This window comes from Strix aluco, chromosome 24 (assembly GCF_031877795.1).
Source record: "Strix aluco isolate bStrAlu1 chromosome 24, bStrAlu1.hap1, whole genome shotgun sequence".
Lineage (NCBI taxonomy): Eukaryota > Metazoa > Chordata > Aves > Strigiformes > Strigidae > Strix > Strix aluco.
The window spans coordinates 6,801,960-6,821,747 of NC_133954.1; the positions used below are offsets into that span (position 1 = coordinate 6,801,960).

General features: G+C 53.1%; 2 protein-coding genes across 14 annotated transcripts in view; one reads left to right on the plus strand and one right to left on the minus strand.

The window, feature by feature from the left end:
• TANC2 (tetratricopeptide repeat, ankyrin repeat and coiled-coil containing 2) overlaps positions 1–15,221 on the plus strand; it is a 291,017-nt gene extending 275,796 nt beyond the window's left edge. For 9 of the 12 annotated variants that reach the window (XM_074849345.1, XM_074849351.1, XM_074849350.1 and 6 more), the window contains 6 exons: positions 19–151; positions 706–735; positions 1,653–1,744; positions 3,195–3,341; positions 5,298–5,398; positions 7,441–15,221. In XM_074849345.1, the coding sequence (XP_074705446.1) occupies positions 19–151; positions 706–735; positions 1,653–1,744; positions 3,195–3,341; positions 5,298–5,398; positions 7,441–9,397 (2,460 nt within the window). In that variant the 3' untranslated portion in view covers positions 9,398–15,221. The remainder of the gene's footprint in view (positions 1–18; positions 152–705; positions 736–1,652; positions 1,745–3,194; positions 3,342–5,297; positions 5,399–7,440) is intronic. The other 3 variants (XM_074849347.1, XM_074849348.1, XM_074849349.1) reach the window with 3 other exon arrangements.
• An 828-nt stretch (positions 15,222–16,049) lies between these two features.
• CYB561 (cytochrome b561) lies at positions 16,050–19,160 on the minus strand. Of its 2 annotated transcripts, XM_074849556.1 has the most exons (6): positions 19,018–19,160; positions 18,258–18,465; positions 17,950–18,048; positions 17,776–17,879; positions 17,548–17,705; positions 16,050–16,877 (listed from the first exon to the last, which is right to left on the minus strand). In XM_074849556.1, exons 2-6 carry the CDS (start codon positions 18,457–18,459, stop codon positions 16,679–16,681), a joined length of 762 nt encoding a protein of 253 aa, XP_074705657.1. In that variant the 5' UTR covers positions 18,460–18,465; positions 19,018–19,160; the 3' UTR covers positions 16,050–16,678. The 2 variants fall into 2 exon arrangements, with proteins under 2 accessions (XP_074705657.1, XP_074705658.1); XM_074849557.1 differs by lacking the exon at positions 19,018–19,160 and having other exon boundaries at positions 18,258–18,532.
• Between the last annotated feature and the right edge of the window lie 628 nt (positions 19,161–19,788).

A 19,788-nucleotide genomic window follows, 5' to 3' on the forward strand; every position in this document is an offset into this window, starting at 1 on the left:
TTGTGCTTTTTGTTGCAGGTTCAGTTTCTGGTGGACCATGGGGCCATGATTGAGCACGTTGACTACAGCGGGATGCGCCCCCTCGACAGGGCAGTGGGGTGCCGCAACACCTCGGTCGTCGTCACTCTCCTGAAGAAAGGAGCAAAGATAGGTAGGGACCAGGGGACAATCCGCTGTCGGCTCTGTGCTTAGGCTGGACTCCGAGCAGTGGGGCTGGCTTCCTAGAAAATCTGAGTGTAACACAGAGGCAGCCTGAGCCCCAGCTGCTGCTTCGTACTCCGAAAGCAGCCGGCGAGTCATGGCTGCCTTGTTCTCTTTATTAAAATGGGGAATATTTTTTTTGCTGTCGTATTACTTAGCAAAGTTAATCAATAAACAACTGTTTCTTTGGCAAGGTCTTTCCTCTGGTAATGCTTTTTCTATCTTTACTAGTCTGAGTCGACAAACGTACTATGTCCATGCATTGCTGTGAGCTGCTGCATTCACTTGCTCTGTGTATGCTTTCAGATCTTAGTGTTACCTGCACTGCGCCACACAGCTGCTCACGTTACGTTTTCCTGTGAAAGGGGATTTTGCTGGTGCATTGGCTTCTTTGCTGCCTGCCTCTCACAGCTGCTTTTTTCCTTTCTTTTTTTTTTTTTCACCTTCATCCATTTTTTTTTCCCCCTCTCTCCTACAACTTTTTGTTTTCTCCTTTCTTTGAAGGTTGTCAGACGTTACCGAGTCGCCCACGAGGTATATCTCATTGCTGTCAGCATCAGCTTCGATCTGATAGCTTTGTCAGCCTTGCTTTCTCCTGTTTGATTTAGCCTGCATGCGTCCCCAACACCTCTAATCTTTTAATTTACCTCACCTTCAAATAATTTTTTAATGACTGTTGCAGAGAATAACTTGAACTCAAAAACTAACCTCCTTCCCCCAAAATGTACTGAATCTACTTATAGAATATTGTTGACTTATTCTTCACCCACACTAATGAGTTGTCCCTAAATTTTCGCCATCCCTTCCCTCCCAATATTAGTCCTTGACATAAAAACTGGCTCTGCATGGGCGGACCCCCTGCGCAGAGCCAGCGTGTCCCCAGCCCAACGGACAGCTTCGGCACCAGCAGCACTTAGACACAACCTTTCCTTCGTCGTATTTTCCACCTTAATGGATTTTCTACTCTAGTATTTCACATCTTGTGAAGTTGGAAATCACAATCCACTTAAACACAAAACGCCTATCGACAGTCGAACTGCAGATTTCCTAGTACACTTGCAGAGATTTTAATTTAGAAATGCTTTTATGTAACCACTCTGATTTTTCCTTTTAAATATGTTTTGTTTCCCCCACCCCAGCTGGTTCCACAATCAGCACTGCCCTCTTGTGGAAATGGCTCCCATCATTTCCCAGACCATCTTGGTGGTGGTGGTGGTGGTGATTAGGCTTAGCCTTAATGACTGCAAAGGAAAACCATTGCAATGTGGATGACGTTAATTTAAGTGTGAGAGGAATTGCCAGCTCAATCATTTGGAGCGCTCTGCCCTTTGACCATGCCAAGTTGTTCTCTCCAGCAGAAATTCCCACCCCAGGATATTTTTTCCACCCAGCTTCCTACCACCCTTGCATTGTATGAGTTTTTTACCCATCATGCATCCTGTACACTACAGGTCCAGCAACATGGGCGATGGCAACCTCCAAACCAGACATCATGATCATCCTGTTGAGCAAGCTGATGGAGGAGGGAGACATGTTTTATAAGGTGAGAAGAGTGTTTTTGGAAAAGTTGAACAGATGCAGCTTGCAGGATGACTTTGTATGAGGTTTTGACTGAGCAATGCTGCTGCCTTAACCTGTGGCAAGTAAAAGCTACTGCTCGCAGCATTCCTTGTGTTGCAGACTGTTTGGTTTTGGTTAGTGGGGTTGGGGAGGGGGGATTGATTGCCAAACGAAGCTGAAGCAAAGCCAAGTCTCTCTGCATTCTGGATTTGAGCCAGCACTTCATTTCCTCTTTGAAAACACCAGAACCCAAGTGTTTTACAGAGATTCAGAGTGCTGATGTCATTGCATCAGATCTGGCAACACTGTCATTACCTAGCAGGCTCACTGCTGTGGAACAAGGCAACAAGAGAGTATATCCCAGAAAAACTCGTGAAAGAAACTTTTTGCAATGAAAACAGATTGTCAGGACACAGATGGCTTTGTCATGTCCTTTAGCCCATGGGAGACATTCCACCATTGCAGTTAGAGAGTCTTTTTTGCTCTGTGTTTATTTTAAGCCGATCTTTAAAACCTGGAGATTTGCACACACACACAAAATGTGCAAGTACAACAATGATTCACTGTTGGGCTCTAAGGGTGAAGCAGAAAATATGCAAAGCTGGCATTGTAACTGGAGTTATCTGCCAGAGATACATGATACAGCTGAGAAACCTGAGTCTACAAGGTTTTAAAGCTTACTATTCGTAGCTGCAAAATTTATGTCTGGGTCATCATGAGTTGCATGCGTCCTAGATCCCATTTTGCCCTCTTTCTTTCACCCTAGCTGCCGTGGCTGCCCCCCTCCAGGGCGCAGATCATCCCATCCCAAAAATAGGTGCCCAAAATAGCAAACATGAGTCACCCTTTGAAGGTGACTGCTGCGTCCCAATAACTATAAAAGGAACCCAGTTGATAGGCTTAGATGTAGACACCTAATTTTTAGACATCTAAAGTCCAGGGAGATGAATCTCAACCTGTTTGTCCAACTTCAGAGCCCCATCAGTGCCATAACATCTATCTGTGCTATTGCAGAGGCTTCTCTGAGCCCCAGGAACTCCACCCAAAGTCCCACACTTCATATTCTTTACCCTCCCTGGTGCTTATTAAACTTTGAGTGTAGGATATTCTCCAGAAATGGGTTACTGATCACCCAGCTCAAAAGACCATCCATCCAGAGACCAGATGGAGTTGTATCAAGTAAATACCATTTCTGTTGTGTTTCCCACTGTAGCGTGACGACTCTGTACGAAGTGGGAGAACTCAACTTGCACAGGGCATCTGCATTTCCAGATCAGATGTTCCCTTGATCAAATGTTCTGGCTTTCCTTTCTAGAAAAGAGCTAAATAGTGAAGTCATGTCACCTTAACCATCTAAAACGTTCGTGGGGCTGGTGAGTGAGTTCTCTGCAGCAAAGTAAAGGATGCGTTTTGATGTGTTCTCCTTCTATTAGAAAGGTAAAGTGAAAGAGGCTGCCCAGCGCTACCAGTATGCTTTGAAAAAATTCCCCAGGGAAGGGTTTGGAGAAGACCTGAAAACCTTCCGTGAGCTGAAGGTGTCACTCCTCCTCAACCTCTCCCGATGTCGAAGGAAAATGAACGTAAGTCTCCCCCCTCTTCGCGGCCTTAAGCACAAACTGCCAGCTTTCTGCCTCTGCACAGAGACACGTCCATCCTCTAGTCGTGCTTTGCCCTCCGAGATCTCTCCTCTGTGTAACCTGGTTGTCCTTCACAGAGCATTGACATTTTATAATTCAAAAGAAGTAATGATTTAATATGCATTTCTGATGATTAAAAATTCATTGCTATGTTTATAGCTTTTTGAATTTTTTATTACTCCCTTTTGATGATGATGTGAATTGGGGGTGGAGGCATTTTCCAGATTTCTAGGGCAGCAGTGAGGGAGGAGCCAGGAGATGTGCTCCTTTGAATACTAATTAATTTAAAATGAAGGAGCATATGCTTAGGGGGCTAGCACTTCCCCAGGGCAGTGACTCATCCAGAAACACCCCCACATACTCCCTCTCCTCCCAGAACTGCCAGATCACTGTCACTCTCCCCGCTCCCATCCAGCAGCATCTAGCGACCAACTCCTGCAGCATGTCTGTTCTCCCAGCAGGCCGGTGCCACCTCCCCCTTGCTCTCTGTGCAGAGGCTTTCACCTCTACAACTTAAAGTCTCCATAGACTCGAAAAGTGAAATCTCCACCGAGGCCATGAGCCAGTGAAGATTACACTGGAGGGGAAGGGCTTTTTGTGACACCTTCATTTCTTTAAGCTGTGAGGGAGAAAGATGTAAAGCAGTGGAAGTCAAATCTTAATGCTGGTGAAGAGACACCACAGTTTGTAGGAAAAGTGTGAAACTTCTTTTTAAATGAGCCAACTGACAGCTAAGCCTGCGCTTGTAAGGACAAGATTTTTGGTTTATTGTTAACTGGGGAATCCCAGGTTTTGTGGTAGAAAATTTCAGAGGGTTGTAATTGCTCCTGCAGTTCTCATGCCTATAGACGAGACCATAAAGGTACCTACCTCTTGCCTACATTCCCAGTTTACACTATTGGACAGTATCTCTTCAGTAACTGCTACTGAAGGTACAAACAAAAGTATGAGCTTCCCCGGGCAGGGCCTGAGCAAGAGTTTGCTTAAGTAGAGTTTTTGAACAAATCAGGAGTACTCTTCAGTCCTTTCTCCGAGAACTGCTCAGGGTCATAGCCCAAGTCAGCAATCCAAAACAATGTTTGGTTGTGAAATGAAAGCTCCTCCACGGGGAATAGGTCTCCTTCACAAGTGCTGAGCTTCAGCTGAGCTTAGAGGTATGTGAAGCATTCAGGACAAGGCAAGGGAGGACGGCCCTCAGGTCTGAACCATAGCTGATAGCCTGATCTCGTGGCACTGCCACTCAAAAGCACCCAGAGCAGTCTCCATCCCCTGCGGTCGCCCTCTCCCTCCCCACTCCCAAACTAGTCTCCCAGGTGAGGTGTAGGGGAGAGGCAAGGAGCAGTGGAATGGGTGGCACTGGTAGGACACCTTTGCCAGGCAAGTCCTGTTTGTAGCTACTGAGATACCATAGTCCCTTCCTTCATGTGCAGTTTTATTCAGCCCCTTCGAAGTATGTCAGTGTGTTGCAGAGTGGGAAGTAGAGGGCGTGGGAAAGGTTTCCTATTGCTTTCAACTATGGAAAAAAAATCCTTCGTGAGATTACATTCCAGCCTCTGCGAGACCAGATGTTTCCTCAAGACTGTAGGTTGTTGGAGAGGGATTGCATGCACTTGTTGGGGACACAATCAACGAGAATGGAGCCAGCAGCACGCTGGCCTCTGGGGGTGCCGACAGCATCGGGCATTACAAGAGGGCTTCGAGCCTTTGGACGTGCCGTTGTAGCTCTCTGGCTGTAAACAATGTTGAATCCATGTGAAACATTCCAGTACCATCAAGTTTTCCGTGGTACGTGCAAAAAAAAAAAAAAGTCCATGTTAAGTTTGTTTTCTTCCCAAACTGTATATATTTTTATTTCTATATCTATTCAATTACTTATCTGCACACCTATTGTAATGACAGGATTTTGGAATGGCGGAGGAATTTGCTACTAAAGCACTGGAGCTGAAACCGAAATCTTATGAAGCTTACTATGCAAGAGCAAGGGCCAAACGCAGCAGCAGGTGAGGAGAGAGAGGGAAAAGTGCGAAGGGCTGGTCTCTTCAAGCCTGGCTACACCAATGCAGGCACCCACCGTGCAAAACCGTACCGGGGTCCCCATGGGAAGAAATGGCAAAGGAGCATCCATTAATGAGATTACAAACCTCTCAAACTCCAAAGTAACACCCTCCCTCATTTGGTAATTTCTGGAGACAGCTGAAACGTTTTGGGATGTTCTTCTTAGTTGAACTTTGTCTGAACATCTTACTACACTGGAAACTTTTACACCAAAGTTGGGTATTCTTTTTAAAAACACGCTTTAGTTCAACCACAACTTGGACTCAAAGCAAAATATGACTCATGGAAGCCCCATGGCCTGTGTTATGCAAGAGGGCAGACTCATTCATCACAGTGATCTCTTCTGGCCTTAAAATCTATGAATCTCTCTGTCCTACAGCACTTTTTGCAAGGCAGAAACTGCTGACTAGCTGTGCAATGACTGTGCAGGCAAGCGCCAGCCGGTGAGCTTTCAGCCGTAGCTTGTGCTCAGAGCATTGCAACCAGCTTCTAGAGAGCTGCAGCACTGGGATCTCTCTGCATCTCAGATGGAGCCCAGAGGATTCCCGTTTTAACCTCCCTGAAGGCTAAAAGATGTGAGATTAAATTTGAAAACCGATCAATGCCATTCCTAAATGAGCTGGAGGGCTTGCTTCTGAGTCCTGTGCTCAAGGACTGGGCACACTGTCACTGCACACACCTCGGTTTTAAGCAGCAGCCAAAATGCCTGGTGTGACAGTGCAGAGAATCACCCGTAGCTGGAGGTGTCGAGTCCACCTGTGCAGACATCCCAGCTCAGCAGACACCGCCACCATTTGACCTTCCGTGCTGGAGGTGATGGGTGGAACCGGGCTCCTGGCCCAGCTGGTGCTGCGCTGCCTGATCCACTGGGTCTTGCTGCGGGAGGTGAAGCCCTGCCCTGAAGTCCTGCTGGCTGAGCCACTCTGGCCTAATGCCTTTCCTTTAATGGTTTTCCTCTCCATTGTTTCCAGAACACTTGTAAGGAACTGGGTTCCTTTCCAGATGATATCAGCCTCCCCACATACAAGCGTCCTTTTCTCCCCAGGTCTCTCCATCAGAAACTGCCACCACTTTGGCTTTTCTTCTCTATTTCCCAGTTTGTGCCCAGCAGCACCCCGAGGTCAGCACAGTCCAGGGAGCAGGAGGCTTTTCCTTCCTCCACCTGGTTTTCAATGGCTTGTGCAAAAGCTTAGGCTGGTGTTGGGAGGTGCTGGGGAGTTTTTCACTGAGATCGTACCCCCAGATGACAGTCGTGTTCAAACAGATGGTTTTGCTCAAAAGTGAACAGTGTCCCTGTAAATGACAACCCCCTTCCCCGAACCCCCACCTCCCTTGTACTCCTCACGGACTGGCCTTTCCCTTGCAAAGGCTTCCCCAGGAGCACGCAGGCTCCCTAATGTTGCTCAATTCCTTCGTTCAGAAGAAGTTAGCCAAATCCATTGCAAAATTGGAGAGACAAGCCTCGCCTAAAGCACTGACCCGTGGGAGCCCCGGAGCTCTGGAGCCAGCCCTGACGCTGTGTGGTCTTGGCATCAGGCAGAAGTTAAATTTTCACTGGCATAAGCGGTTGCAACTCCATCAAAGCTGCGCTTGTTTACAGTAGTGGTGAGCTTGGCTCTTGGTTATCTATGCTTTGGTTTCCCCTTTGCTAAGGCAGGGGCAAAGCTCATGGTGGTGCTGTGAGGAGTCGTTAATTAGCCCGTAACATACATTGCAAAGGACAGGCGGTTTTGCTAGTCTGGGTTGTGCCATCTCAGGACAGTGTTCCCCTCTTCTCCAGAATGGCTGGCAGTGTTTTCTTTCAGTTTGAATAAAATAAATCCAAGTGAGGCACATAAGGCAGAGTCTGAGAGGCGCAGCGAGTGGTGGCAATCACAGACATCTCCCTCACTAACTCGGACAAGCAACTTAACCCTCCGGAGCCTCCGAGAAAGGCTCCATTCAAATGCAGAGTAATTTCAGCTCTTGTTTCTATCCCTTTGTCAAGCAGGCAGTTTTCAGCAGCCCTGGAGGACCTGAACGAGGCCATCAAGCTGTGTCCCAACAACCGTGAGATCCAGCGGCTGCTGATGCGGGTGGAAGAGGAGTGCAGGCAGGTGCAGCAGCAGCAGCAGCAGCAGCCACCGCCACTCCCGGTGGAGCCTGAACCCGAAGCCCAGCACGAAGAGCTGTATTCTGTGCAAGATATCTTTGAGGAGGAATACCTTGAGCAGGATGTAGAAAATGTTTCCATTGGCTTGCAGACAGAGTCCAGGCCCAACCAAGGGCTGCCCATCATCCAGAGCCCACCCCCGTCCCCAGCTCACAGGGACTCGGCCTATATTTCTGGCTCACCTCTTGGCTCTCATCAGGTCTTTGATTTCAGGTCCAATAGCTCCGTGGGTTCACCAACCAGGCAAGGGTACCAGTCCACGTCTCCTGCTCTGTCTCCAACGCACCAGAACTCGCATTACAGACCCAGTCCTCCGCACACGTCCCCTGCTCACCAGGGCTCCTCTTACCGCTTCAGCCCACCTCCTGTTGGAAGTCAAGGGAAGGAATATCAAAGCCCACCACCTTCTCCTCTTCGTAGAGGTCCTCAGTATCGCGCCAGCCCCCCAGCAGAAAGCATGAGCGTCTATAGGTCACAGTCCGGTTCCCCAGTTCGTTATCAGCAAGAACCTAGCGGAGTCAGCCAGCTCCCCGGTAGACCAAAGTCTCCGTTGTCCAAGATGACGCAGAGGTCTTTCCAGATGCCCCAGCTCCCCGTGGCCGTGCCGCAGCAGGGGCTGAGGCTCCAGCCCGCCAAGGCGCAGATCGTGAGGAGCAACCAGCCCAGCTCAGCCGTCCATTCCAGTACTGTAATCCCAACCGGTGCTTACAGCCAGGTTGCCCACTCGATGGCCACCAAGTACCAGTCGGCGTCAGGGGAAATGGGGGTTAGCCAGAGCAGGCTGGTCTACCAGGGCTCTATCGGGGGCATCGTTGGTGACAGCAGACCAGTGCAGCATGTTCAGGCAAGCCTCAGCGCGGGAGCGATCTGTCAGCATGGAGGGCTGGCAAAAGAAGACCTTCCGCAGAGACCGTCCTCGGCGTACAGGGGGGGTATGAGATACAGCCAGACGCCTCAGATCGGGCGAAGCCAGTCCGCTTCCTACTATCCAGTGTGTCACTCGAAGCTTGACCTGGAACGTTCTTCCCTCCCTGCCAGCCAGCTGGGCTCTCCAGATGTGTCTCATCTCATAAGAAGGCCCATCACCGTTAATCCCAGTGAAATCAAGCCTCACCCGCCAACTCCAAGGCCCCTGCTCCACTCGCAGAGCGTTGGCCTCCGCTTCTCTCCTTCCAGCAATAGCATCTCCTCCACCTCCAACCTGACTCCCAACTTCCGCCCTTCCGCTTCGATTCAGCAAATGGAGATTCCTCTCAAGCCAGCTTACGACAGATCGTGCGATGAACTTTCTCCGGTCTCTCCCACACAGGGGGGTTACCCCAGCGAGCCAGCCCGTTCCCGGACCACGCCGTTCATGGGAATCATAGATAAAACCGCTCGGACTCAGCAGTACCCCCATCTCCATCAGCAGAACCGGACCTGGGCTGTGTCGTCAGTGGACACTGTCATTAGTCCTACATCTCCTGGCAATCTCCCCCAGCCAGAATCATTTAGCCCGCCTTCTTCAATCAGCAACATTGCCTTTTATAACAAAACCAACAATGCACAGAATGGCCATTTGCTAGAGGAAGACTATTACAGCCCCCATGGGATGCTGGCCAATGGGTCCCGGGGAGACCTCCTGGAGAGAGTCACCCAAGCCTCCTCGTATCCCGACGTCAAGGTGGCAAGGACGCTGCCTGTGGCGCAGGCCTACCAGGACAACCTGTACAGGCAGCTCTCCAGGGACTCCAGGCAAGGGCAGACATCCCCAATCAAACCAAAGAGACCATTTGTGGAGTCTAATGTGTAAAAGACGCTTGTTGGAGTAAGACCCTCATGTTTTCAGCACACACTTCCAAGCTTGATTTCCATGCATATTATTATTATTATTTTTATTTCTCTTTGGTAGCTACATGACCAAGTTTCTCCGGTACTTTGTGTGGTGGTCAGACAGCCATGCACGTGCTCCAGCCCTTTCGTTCCCCAGCTGACCGTGAAGCCAACATCAGCCGAGCCAGTATCGTTTGCCCAATTCCAGCTAAGTTCCCAACCAGGATATCTTAGTACGTGGTGCGGGGTGGTCCAGAAATAGCCCCTACGCAGCGGGAGGTAACCAGCTCTTTTTCAAGAGACGATCGCATTCGATTTAAATTGGTTTCTTTTGTCTCGATGAGCTCTTAGACAATTCTGATGAGAATTCCGAGCGGGAGCAGAGCAGGGATCACAGGAGCCTCTCCCAAGGCTGCATCCGCAGGTCCCTGTGCCAGAGGGGTTGTTTGGCTCTTTGCTCCGAGGAGCAAATGACCCACAGAGAGCAAGGGCACGATGTGTTTTAGTACCCAGTAGCTATGCACAATAACCATCCTGTTTCATCTGGTTTATAGCGTTTTAATCCAAATGGGATTCCTTCGTTATTTAATTACATCATCGGCCAGAAGGGGTGGGGATCACGCGATGCTTTGCTGCTTTGCAGGCTACCTGCCGGCTGCCCCAACACCGATTTGCTCTGGGGCATTTTACAAGCATTGGGAGATTAAAGTTGGCCCTTCGTATGCGTTTTAATCAGCCAAGGGAATTGGCCAGAAAGCTCTTGCGCCTGAACTGGGATACGACAACTTCTTCTTCACACGTTAGCAGGTGACTGCACCTCACACACAACACCACGTTTTCACCGGGGGTGTTGGGGGTTTCGTTTGGTGGAGTTTTTACTTGCAAGGAAAAAAAAAATCTGATTTAGAAAGTGGTATTCAAGGAGGAAAATTGCAAATTTTAATTATTTTCTTTTTTTGGGTTTCATTTGGTGGAGTTTTTACTTGCAAGGAAAAAAAAATCTGATTTAGAAAGTGGTATTCAAGGAGGAAAATTGCAAATTTTAATTATTTTCTTTTTTTCTTTTTGTCATGATGAGGATACATAGCGTGGCACAATGGTTCCCGAGGCAGGAGGGGTCCTTCAGCAAACCCAGCCCTGCAGCATCCCTTCCCTTCAGCTCGCTCCCGCCCGGGGAGCCGGTGGCGTAGCGAGGGCTGCGCTAGATCCATCCCCAAAGTCTTGGAAAGCGATTGCCATGTTCCGTGCTTGTAAATGGTGGAGATCGTGTTTTGCTTTTTAAGGAGCTGTAGTTAAAAGAGAGATATTTATAATTTATTTATACGATATATTTCAGGACATTTTTTGGTTTGGGTTTTTTCTATTTTATTTTTTTTTTAAATCAAATGCAAATTGCATCAAGACAGTGTGGAAAGCAGGGGACGGTTCCAAAATCCTTTTTATAGGATTTTCAGTAATTTTTCAATTACTCTCTGAAATTTTGGGGGGGGGGGAGGAGGGGAGGAACTTTCTTTACAGATTCATTTATTACTGGTGGGTTTGTAATCTGCCTTTTCAGTTACTGAGGGCAAAGGGTGGGATGAACCAGGGGGGAGAGCGATAACCCTGTAGCTTGTTTTAAAGCAAAATAGTGCCTGTGCCCATGCTGAGCCTCTCTCATATCAACTCTTCAGAGCGATTTCAGTGCTGAGCAGGAGGAGCGATTCCTTTCGGTGTTTCCAAAGGGCTACGCGAACAGATTTACAAGACTTCTTGAACCAAATCGTGGGGTCCAACCTCCGCCGGTGTAAATGAGCATATCCCCAGCGCAACATCAGTGCAGCTACATCCATTTACACCAGCTAAGGACTTGGTCCAAAACTCTTAAGCAAACCCTGGCTTTGATGGGGCTTTTTCGGTTTTTTTTCTGTGTGTCGATCAGCACATCTCGTTGCTATTTCATTGCCTCAGAGCAAACTGGGACGTGCACACCTTGGGATGATGGGGGCTTGTGTCTCATAGACACATCGAGAGCGTTCGGGGCGGGGATTCCTCCGTGGGGTTTGGAGATTTTTGTGCTCTTCTGGGCTCTTTGGTCTCTGTCCAAGCCAGTATTTGGATTGAGGTTGGCGTTTTCTTCCTCAAGGTGCAACCCAGTGCTGATACTTTGCTTTATTACAGGGCTCTGTAAAGCGGGGAGCGGACTGGGGGACCCCTCGGTAGGGCGGGCTCCCCGCAGCCGCAGGGACACTCAGTTCCATGCACTATTTCTCTCCTTGTGAAGGGGGTGTGATGGTTTTTTTTCTTCCTCTTTTTTTCTGAAGCACTGTGTTCTGCTTTGTAAGGAACAACCGATCTTCTGCTCCGCGTTCAGTGCCCCTGTAGCTAGGACACGCGTATCCCTGGGTCTGGACTAACACCAGTCGCTTTGCTGAATGACTCCCATCCTCCAGCTTTCTGACTGAGTGAGTGGCTTCCTACCTTTAGTTGCTTCTTTGAAAGGAAAGAGTAACCAAATTCAGCCCCGTCCCTGTTTTATACGGCTGCGGCCGTGAGCCAGTTCGCTGAGATGCAAACGGGACAGTCCGAGAGCAGCGATGCGAGAACTGCCCGCGCTTCGCTTTCGCTATTCACTGCCTTGTGCTCCCCGTATGTCCTTCCAAAACGTCCCCTCACAGCACTTCTGTGTATAACTTTTGGGTTTATGAAGATGTTTTAAGGGAAAAAGAAAACAGCTCACACTTTCAACACAAACACCAAGCTGAAAGAAGGCTTAAATACTGCAGCGTGCAGGTTTTTTCACAATACCACGTGTTACATTTTTCACAGGATTCTTGCACTAATGGTTTTCCATCTGTTCTCTCTGTAAATGGGTGCACTTTACTGTTTGAATTTGTTACTATGATAAATACTGGATATTTAAGCGTGAGTAGTGTCTTCATTAGAAAATAGCAAAACAGCTCTTGTCTCTTAGTGTATTTTTCAAAAAAAAAAAAAAGAAAAGAAACGAAGCAATGAATCATAACATTTATAGCACAAGAACTGACTCTTGTATATAAGCATCAACAGATTGAGTAATTTTTAAATACAAAATTATTTGCAGTGGTTTTAAAGCACTTCCCCGGCAATTCTCTTAGGGACAGCTGAGGCAGGATGGCTGCTGTAGGCCCCGGGTGGGTAAGGAGCACACCTCTCCCTGGAAAAGCCGTTCTTTACACAGTCCCTCATGTCCTCAAGGTCACGATTTGGGTTTGGCGTGGTTGAAGAGCGGAGGTCGTTCCGTGTTGTGCTGACGTGCGTGGTCCTGCTGTGAAGCGCGCTGCTGTGCGCATGGCTCAGATCTCGCCTGAGTGTCCCCTCACCCTCTCAGCTCACACCTAGAGCTGACGAGCCCTGGCCGCGTTGCGGGAGCCAGCTCAGAGTTTCAGACACGGTGCTGTCTTGTCCGTCTGTGCTACGTATTTAATTACTTTTTGAGTAATTAAGATGCGGGATGATGCTGCCAGCCGGCGCCTCCGTCCCTTCCCCGGCTGCAGTGGTGGCAAGCCCCCATCTTGCGAGCGAGTCCGATTTAGGTGCACCAAGTAAACCAGGTTCTAGATGACACTGAAACCTCCGGGTTTGGTTCTTGGGGTGCGCTGGGTGGGCGATGCTGAAGCTGAGACCCATATGCAGCTGCCCTTCCCACCAGGGGTGTCTCGTCCTCTGCCTGCAGCCGCTCCAAGAGCGGGGTGTGCTGCCCCAAAGCTGAAATCTTCTCTCCCAGCTGCAGGTGTGGGCGTCTGCCACGTCCCTCCATGGGGATTCACCGGCTTTTACGTTGTCCCCCAGGCTGGGAGGGTGCTCCAGTCCCAGGGGAGGGGACACCCTCCTGGTGGGGGGCTCTGCCTGGGTCCCCACCAGCCAGGCTGGGAATAGCATTGGAGGGCCTTGAAAATAGTCTTTCGTGGGCATTGGAAGTGCTTAGGAAAGGGAGGGGTTTACAGAGAGATCCCTTGGGATCTGGCTCCAGAGGTGCCACACAGCCTGAGCTGCCTCCTCTGCGTCGCTGCTTGGGAGGGCACAGGCTGGCCGGCTCCCGACGAACCGAGGCGTGCGTCTGTCCATCTGTCTGTCCCTCTGCCGCCTGGCAGGTGGGTCCGTCCGAGCACTGAACTTTTTGGGTTTTTTTTTTCTTTAACCTGGCTGTAAAGAAAACTGCTTGGCTAGTGTGAACATTTGTGTGTGCGTATGACAAATACCTAAGCCATACTTGGATTAGGTCCGGAACCAGGGTGGCTACTAAATTCAGAGCGATTCAGTCCCCTTGTACAAAGGTTGCTGTATATTCAGGGTTACCCAGAAGAAGTCTAGCTAAAACCGAAGTGCCAGCTCTGCCTTATCTAGAGAAAAGCAAGCCGGCGTGCCTGCTAGTCCTCCGCCTTCCTTGCAAAGGTGGGTCCACGGTGAGCTGTCGCGAGCTCTTTGGTGGTTGTACTTTGCTTTAGTCTTGGGAATTCAAGATAACTCTTCTACCGGGATTAATGGTGTTTGACCAAGGGCTTAGGGGAAGAGCTGTTGTACCTGCTGGGACCTCTGCGGATAAATGCCTTCACCTCTTGCTGATTGCTCTACGCGAAGTCTGGTGGGGTGTGTGTTGGACACAAAGCACAATGGTTGAAAGTTAATCTGCGTTTTTTTCAGATTTGTGTGAATAATTGCTGGATTTTCATTCAATCAAACTCTTTTTTCTAATATAAAACCACTAAGGGCTCAATTCTTTAGCAAGATGCGTTCATGTCCAACTCCTGACTATACAGCTGGATCTCACCGCAACAGTTACAGACCTACCCGAGAGAAAACGCAGCTAGCGCGACCGTCACCGGGAAAGCCAACGGACACCAAGCCCATCCGCCGAATCCTTTCCTCCTGCTCATTTTCTAGCTGTCACGGTACTGGGGAGTCAGCAGCCGGGTCCCGTCCGACGGGATCGCATCCTCTAGTCGTGAAAACAGGGCTGCTTTGCCAAAAGACTTTGTCCCTTCCAGGTGACGCTGTCCGGGGACGGCGGTGGGGGCTGCGGGTCGTCTCCTCCGGCGGGTCGGGGTCGTGCTGGGTGGGTGGGAAAGCCTCATGCCCAGGGAACTGGGTCACTTCGCCGTGGGTCTGCCTCGCTGTGCACTGATAAGCCAGACACTGAGAGCAGCACTGTGTGCTACGTAAAGTCCGTTTTGTTGCTACACTGATAACCCAGAGACTCGTGTGGACTCTGCCAGTACTGCCGGTGTCATCCCTGTCCAGCCTTTTCTTTCCCATAGTGTTGCATTCAGCGTTTCGTCTCCCTTCTGTCTTCACATCCGAGAGGATCTGATTTGGTACAAACACGTACAGTACACACACCTTGTGCTTTGTACAATTCCCTGGTTGCCATCCTCCGAGACACTTGCTGGGAAGATCTTTAAGACACTTAAATTTTCCTTTAGCTTTTCTATAATTCTGATGTAAAGGACTTTCTCTCTGTACAGTATATTATTCAATGCATGTTCTGTTCTCTCTACTGATATATTGAACACCACACAGTTGTGATATTGTGCAGTGGGAAGAGCAACCCCTGCCGACAGCGGAGGCCTTCGCCTCTCATGTATAAGGAAAGAAAACATATTTTTTCCTTTGCTGTATTTGCTTGAGCAGAGTTTTCTTGTCTGTACATGTGAGCTGTGAGATAGATGTGAAAAGTTCAAAAGAATGCATTCCCCCCCCCCCCCAATGTATACAGATTGTAATCTGTACAATGAAAACTGTATGTATGAAAAAATGTACTTATTTATAAATGGTTAACACTTGGACAGGGCGTCTGGCCTGGTGTTTTTCCCACGCTGTGGTGAGCGAAGAAGCGTGCCCTGGCTTCTCGGTGTGGAAATAACCTGGGGATGTCAGGACGGCGCGAGGGTCACGTCTGGCTGTCACTGTGTGGGGATGGGGACGGGCACCTGGCGCCACTGGGAGCAGGAGGGGTCAGAGGCAGCGGTGCTGCTGCCGTTAGCAAAGGGGCATTAATAAAATAGGGGACGGAGCTGCATCAGAGAGTTCTCTGGATTAAATTGTGGAAGGCACAGCACGGCATTGTGGACGCTGGAGCCCTGCAGCTCCCAAGAACCCGAGTGTCTGCTGGCTTCATCCCTGCCCAAACCCAGGGCTGGGTTTCGCGGCTGAATGCCCCTCGCCAGGCCGGGCTGGATGCGCAGCGCCGGGAGGACACGGCGCATCGGGGTTGTAGTGAGCAAATAACCCCGGCTTGGGCTCGTGCCTTTGCCAGGGGCTGCGTTTGCTTTGCAGCGCTGGGAACCAGGAGCTTTACCCTCGGCAGAGGAGACGAGCCTGCATCTCGGGGCTGCACCTCCTCATGGCAGGGGGTATCCCCCACTTCCCTGGGCACATCCAGTGCATGGCCAGACCCTGGAGATGTCCCCAGGGGGTCCCTCGCGCAGCCCCCGCTGAGCTCTGCGGCACCGGGTGCACGGCACAGGGCCCAGGTAGGACAATCCCATCCCAAATACCCACCCTGCCCTCCCCAGCCCCTCGGGCAGCTCCTCTCCTGACTGCTCACGGCATGTGGGAGCTCAGGGGTACCCGAAACGATGAGCTGGGGGAGCAGAGACGGGAGGAGGACAGGGTTAGCTGCAAACATTTATTAGGTCGGGAGCATCCACTGAGCAGACAACATCGCGAGAGAGGGGAAAACATTTTGGACGTGAAAACACTGAACCTGCACAGACCCCGGGTCGCTCCGAGCCCCCGGGGAGCCCTTTGGGGGGGAGCAGCCCCCACAGGTGACCGCGCTGGAGGGCGATGGGCTGCCAGCAAGTGGGGAATCTCGGTGACAGCAAACGTCCCCTCTGCCCATCGGCACTGAGAACAGGCTTTGGGCTTCGGCCACTCGCAGCGGGGAAATCTGGGCTCCTGTCCCCGGGTCCCCAGAGCAGGGCAGAGCCAAGGGACCCCCCGTCCTTCGTGCCCCAGTGCCGCTGCCAGCCCCTGCCCCTGCCTGTGGCACCACCATCCCCACAGGGCTGGGGTGGGCTCGGGGGGGGTCACCGGGGGCTGCGCAGGGCAGAGCTGAGGAAGATTAAGGCCAAGCAAGGCTGAACCCAACGGGCAGCGTAACACCAACAAGCGTGTCCTTCCCCAGCTGTCCTCGTCACCCTGAGCTGGGCAGAGCCCCAAGACACTGGGGACGGGGTACACAGGAACATCCCACAGACACCACGAGGAGCCCGTGCCAGGGACCGGGGAGCTGGGGACATCACTGGCTGCCGCCACCGGGGCTCTCGCCCTCCGTCAGGGTCTTGAAGTCCATGGAGAGGGCCAGCTCCTCGGCCAGCGGCGGGCGCTTCCAGTCATCCCGCGTCAACACGTAGCCCACCACCAGCCCGAAGGCCACCAGCAGCACCCCCAGGGTGTTGGCCAGGACACCCTCGGAGACAAAGTGGCTGTAGGAGTCCCTGAGAGGGCGGAGGGGGATGCTCAAGCCTCGGAGTGTGAGTGGCCTGTCCCTACCCTGGTTGGGACCCCCTCCTCACCCTCATCCTCTGGGCACACACCCTGGGAAAGGTCCCTTTCCCCTGAACCAGAGCAAGAGGGGAGCACCCGGGTGCTGGTTGCTTTGGAGAGGGACACTTGGTGACAGCAAACTGGGGGCACAGTCCTATAGCAGGGCTATAGGCAGCGCAGCACCTCCTCTGCCAGGTGTGCTCCCCCAGCCAGAGGGAGGTGGCTCCCAGGGTGCCCCATAGCCATGTCCCCACAGTGCTGGGGCTGGGGGGGACCCTGATGTGCAGCTGGGGCCATCGCCGTGTCCTCCAGCCACAAGGGCAGAGGCCCCATGGACATGAACATCCTGGGGGTTTCTGAAAACACCTGGATATTACATCCCCATGCCCAAAGAAACCGGTTGCAGGATCTGGCCCTTGTTAAACATCATCTGGGAAGTGACTCAGCAGCTGCAGAACTAGCGGCCTCGGGGGGGGGGGGGCGGGGGGGGGCGGGAGATTTAATAGCCACGGAGCCATGGCCTGAGCAGGAGCCAGACTCTGCCCCATGGGGCTGGAGCAGCCCTTTGCTGGGGGTCAGGGGGATCTGGGGGGCTATGATCCCCCCTGCTCGGTCACCCACCTGATGTTGAAGAGGAGCATCTCGGTGATGCCCAGCAAGCAGACGGCAATGGAGAGGGCAAAGAGGGCTAGGCCGAAGAAGACATGCTGGGGTTTGTACCGGCCACGCAGTGAGAAAGAGGCGCCGGGGAGCAGGAAGAAACCGCAGCCCAGGAGCCACTGCGGGGACACGGGGATGTTACGGGGTCCCTTCCCCTCCCCGGGGGCCCAGGGGCTCCCCAGCCCTCACCTGCAGGAGGTAGAGCACGAAGGCGGCCATCCCGCACCAGCTGTGCAGGCTGTACATATCGGGGATGCCCTTGGTCTGGTGGAACTCAAAAACGGCGACGATGCCTGCGGAGAGGAGCCCGTTACCGCCGGGGCCGGATCCAGCCCCCCCGCCCGTCCCGGCCCCGGCACTCACCGACCAGGGCGATGACCAGCGCCAGGCCGTGGAGCAGCGCGTGCAGCGCCTTGGTGGAGCGCTTGGCTTCGTGCCTGAAGACCCGGTAGACCAGGAGAGCTGCCGGAGAGAGAGGGCAACTGAGCATCCATGGGGGACCCCCACCTCCCCGGCACCCCGCATCGCCCAGGGGTGCTGCACACAGGTGGGGGGGAGGTCCTGGAGTATCTTCCTGGCCTCATTTGTCCCCATTTTGTCCCCTTCACTCCCTGCCCAGCTGCAGCTCTGGGGGCTTTGAAGGCTGCAGCTTGTCCTGCGGTCGGGCTCACCGTCACCTTGGAGGAAAACCATGCCCAGCACCATGCAGAGGGGGTGGACGTTGAACTGGAGGGGGCTGTGCCAGGCCACGCCGCCCCGGTAGCGGCCCAGCCAGGCGCCCGTGGTGACCAGCAGCGTCAGGCCCAGCAGTTGTGACACGACCACGTACGCCGAGAGCCCGGCGGGGCTGGCGGGTGACGGAGCCCCGTCCATGCCGGCCTGTGGGGACAGAGAGGGGCGGGGGGGTGCAGCGAAGCCACAGGTGGCCCCACGTGGCAGCGGGGGTCGCGGCCAGCCCGGCTGCGGGGTCCCACTGCGACCAGTGACCGGTGCCGCTGCTCCGCCCTCACCTGCCACGGAGCCGGACGCTTCCTGGTGCTGCCGGGGCCACTGCGTCACCCGCACCCGGAGGTGGCTCCCAGCCGCCACGACACACCCGGCCCTGCGCTCCTGTCCCTGCACGTCCTGCCCCAGCCCTGCAGCCACACCATCCCTCCATCCTTGCCCCTCCATCCCCATCCCTCCTGCTCCATCCCCATGCCATGTCCCACCCTCACCCCCTCCCCAGCTCACCCACCCCCAGAGCCCCACAACAACCCCCCCAAATCCTGCTGGAGGAAGGCAGCGCAGAGACAAATAAAGCTGCTTGGGACCCCCCATGACAAAAACAATGGCCTTTGGGGACACGGGGCTGAGCGAATCCCCGTGCTGAGGAGGGACGGACTCACTGCAGCCACACCGAAGAGCTGCCCCATGGCCCCCGCGACCCACCTGCACCCGCGTTGCGCTTCTTGCTGGCTTATCCCCCGATGCTCCCCACTGGCCCGGGGGTCAGAGCCACCTCCACCGGCACAGCCAATTCTCCTGGCCAGCAAGTCCCAGCCCCAGGGGCCAACGTCCCACCTCTGCCCCGGCCCCACTGCGGCCGCCTCTGGGGAGGAGCGCCCGGCCGGCTGCGGCAGGCAGACCCACGGTGCTGCCAGGGCTGGGGGGAGCACGGCGGGGAGGGGGGAGAAATGCATTAAGACCACGCACACACTTTATTCCCAGCCACCTTTATTGGATCAGCCGGATAAGTGGGTTAAGGGAATTGGTTTATCCCATTAGGTTGCACTGCAAAGGCCGCCTGCCCGCGCCCAGCCTCACCGCCCGGGGCCATGGGGCTCTGCGGGATGGACACGGGGACCAGGCTGGGGTGGGGGGGCCCGTGAGAGGCACCAGCTCCTTCCTGCACCACAACAGCCTCCCCCAAACCCTCACCACTGGGCTCCTGGCTCCAATCGGGGTCCCAAATGGGTGCCCCTGCGGCCCCATCCTGCCCCACGCGTCCTCCCGCCAGATGCAAACACCTGCCCCTCGCACAGAGGCCAACCTGGTCCCCAACCGCGCTGGGGAGGGCAGGACAGGGACTGACCCCCCCACCCGTGGGCGCGGGCAGCGGGACTCGGGGAGGTGCCGTTGGCGATGGGCTCTGGAGTTGCCCGTTTGCCCTAAAACTGGCCCGTCCGCTGCTTCCAGAGGCAGCCGGGCCCCTTCACAAAA

Bases quoted from the DNA above. Each gene is read 5' to 3' on its own strand.
- CYB561 (XM_074849556.1), bottom strand. From the start codon at position 18,459: ATGGACGGGGCTCCGTCACCCGCCAGCCCCGCCGGGCTCTCGGCGTAC. The intron at 18,049-18,257 runs GTGAGCCCGACC...TCTCTCCGGCAG, and splicing joins GGTTTTCCTCCAAGGTGACG to CTCTCCTGGTCTACCGGGTC. The intron at 17,880-17,949 runs GTGAGTGCCGGG...TCCTCTCCGCAG, and splicing joins GCTGGTCATCGCCCTGGTCG to GCATCGTCGCCGTTTTTGAG.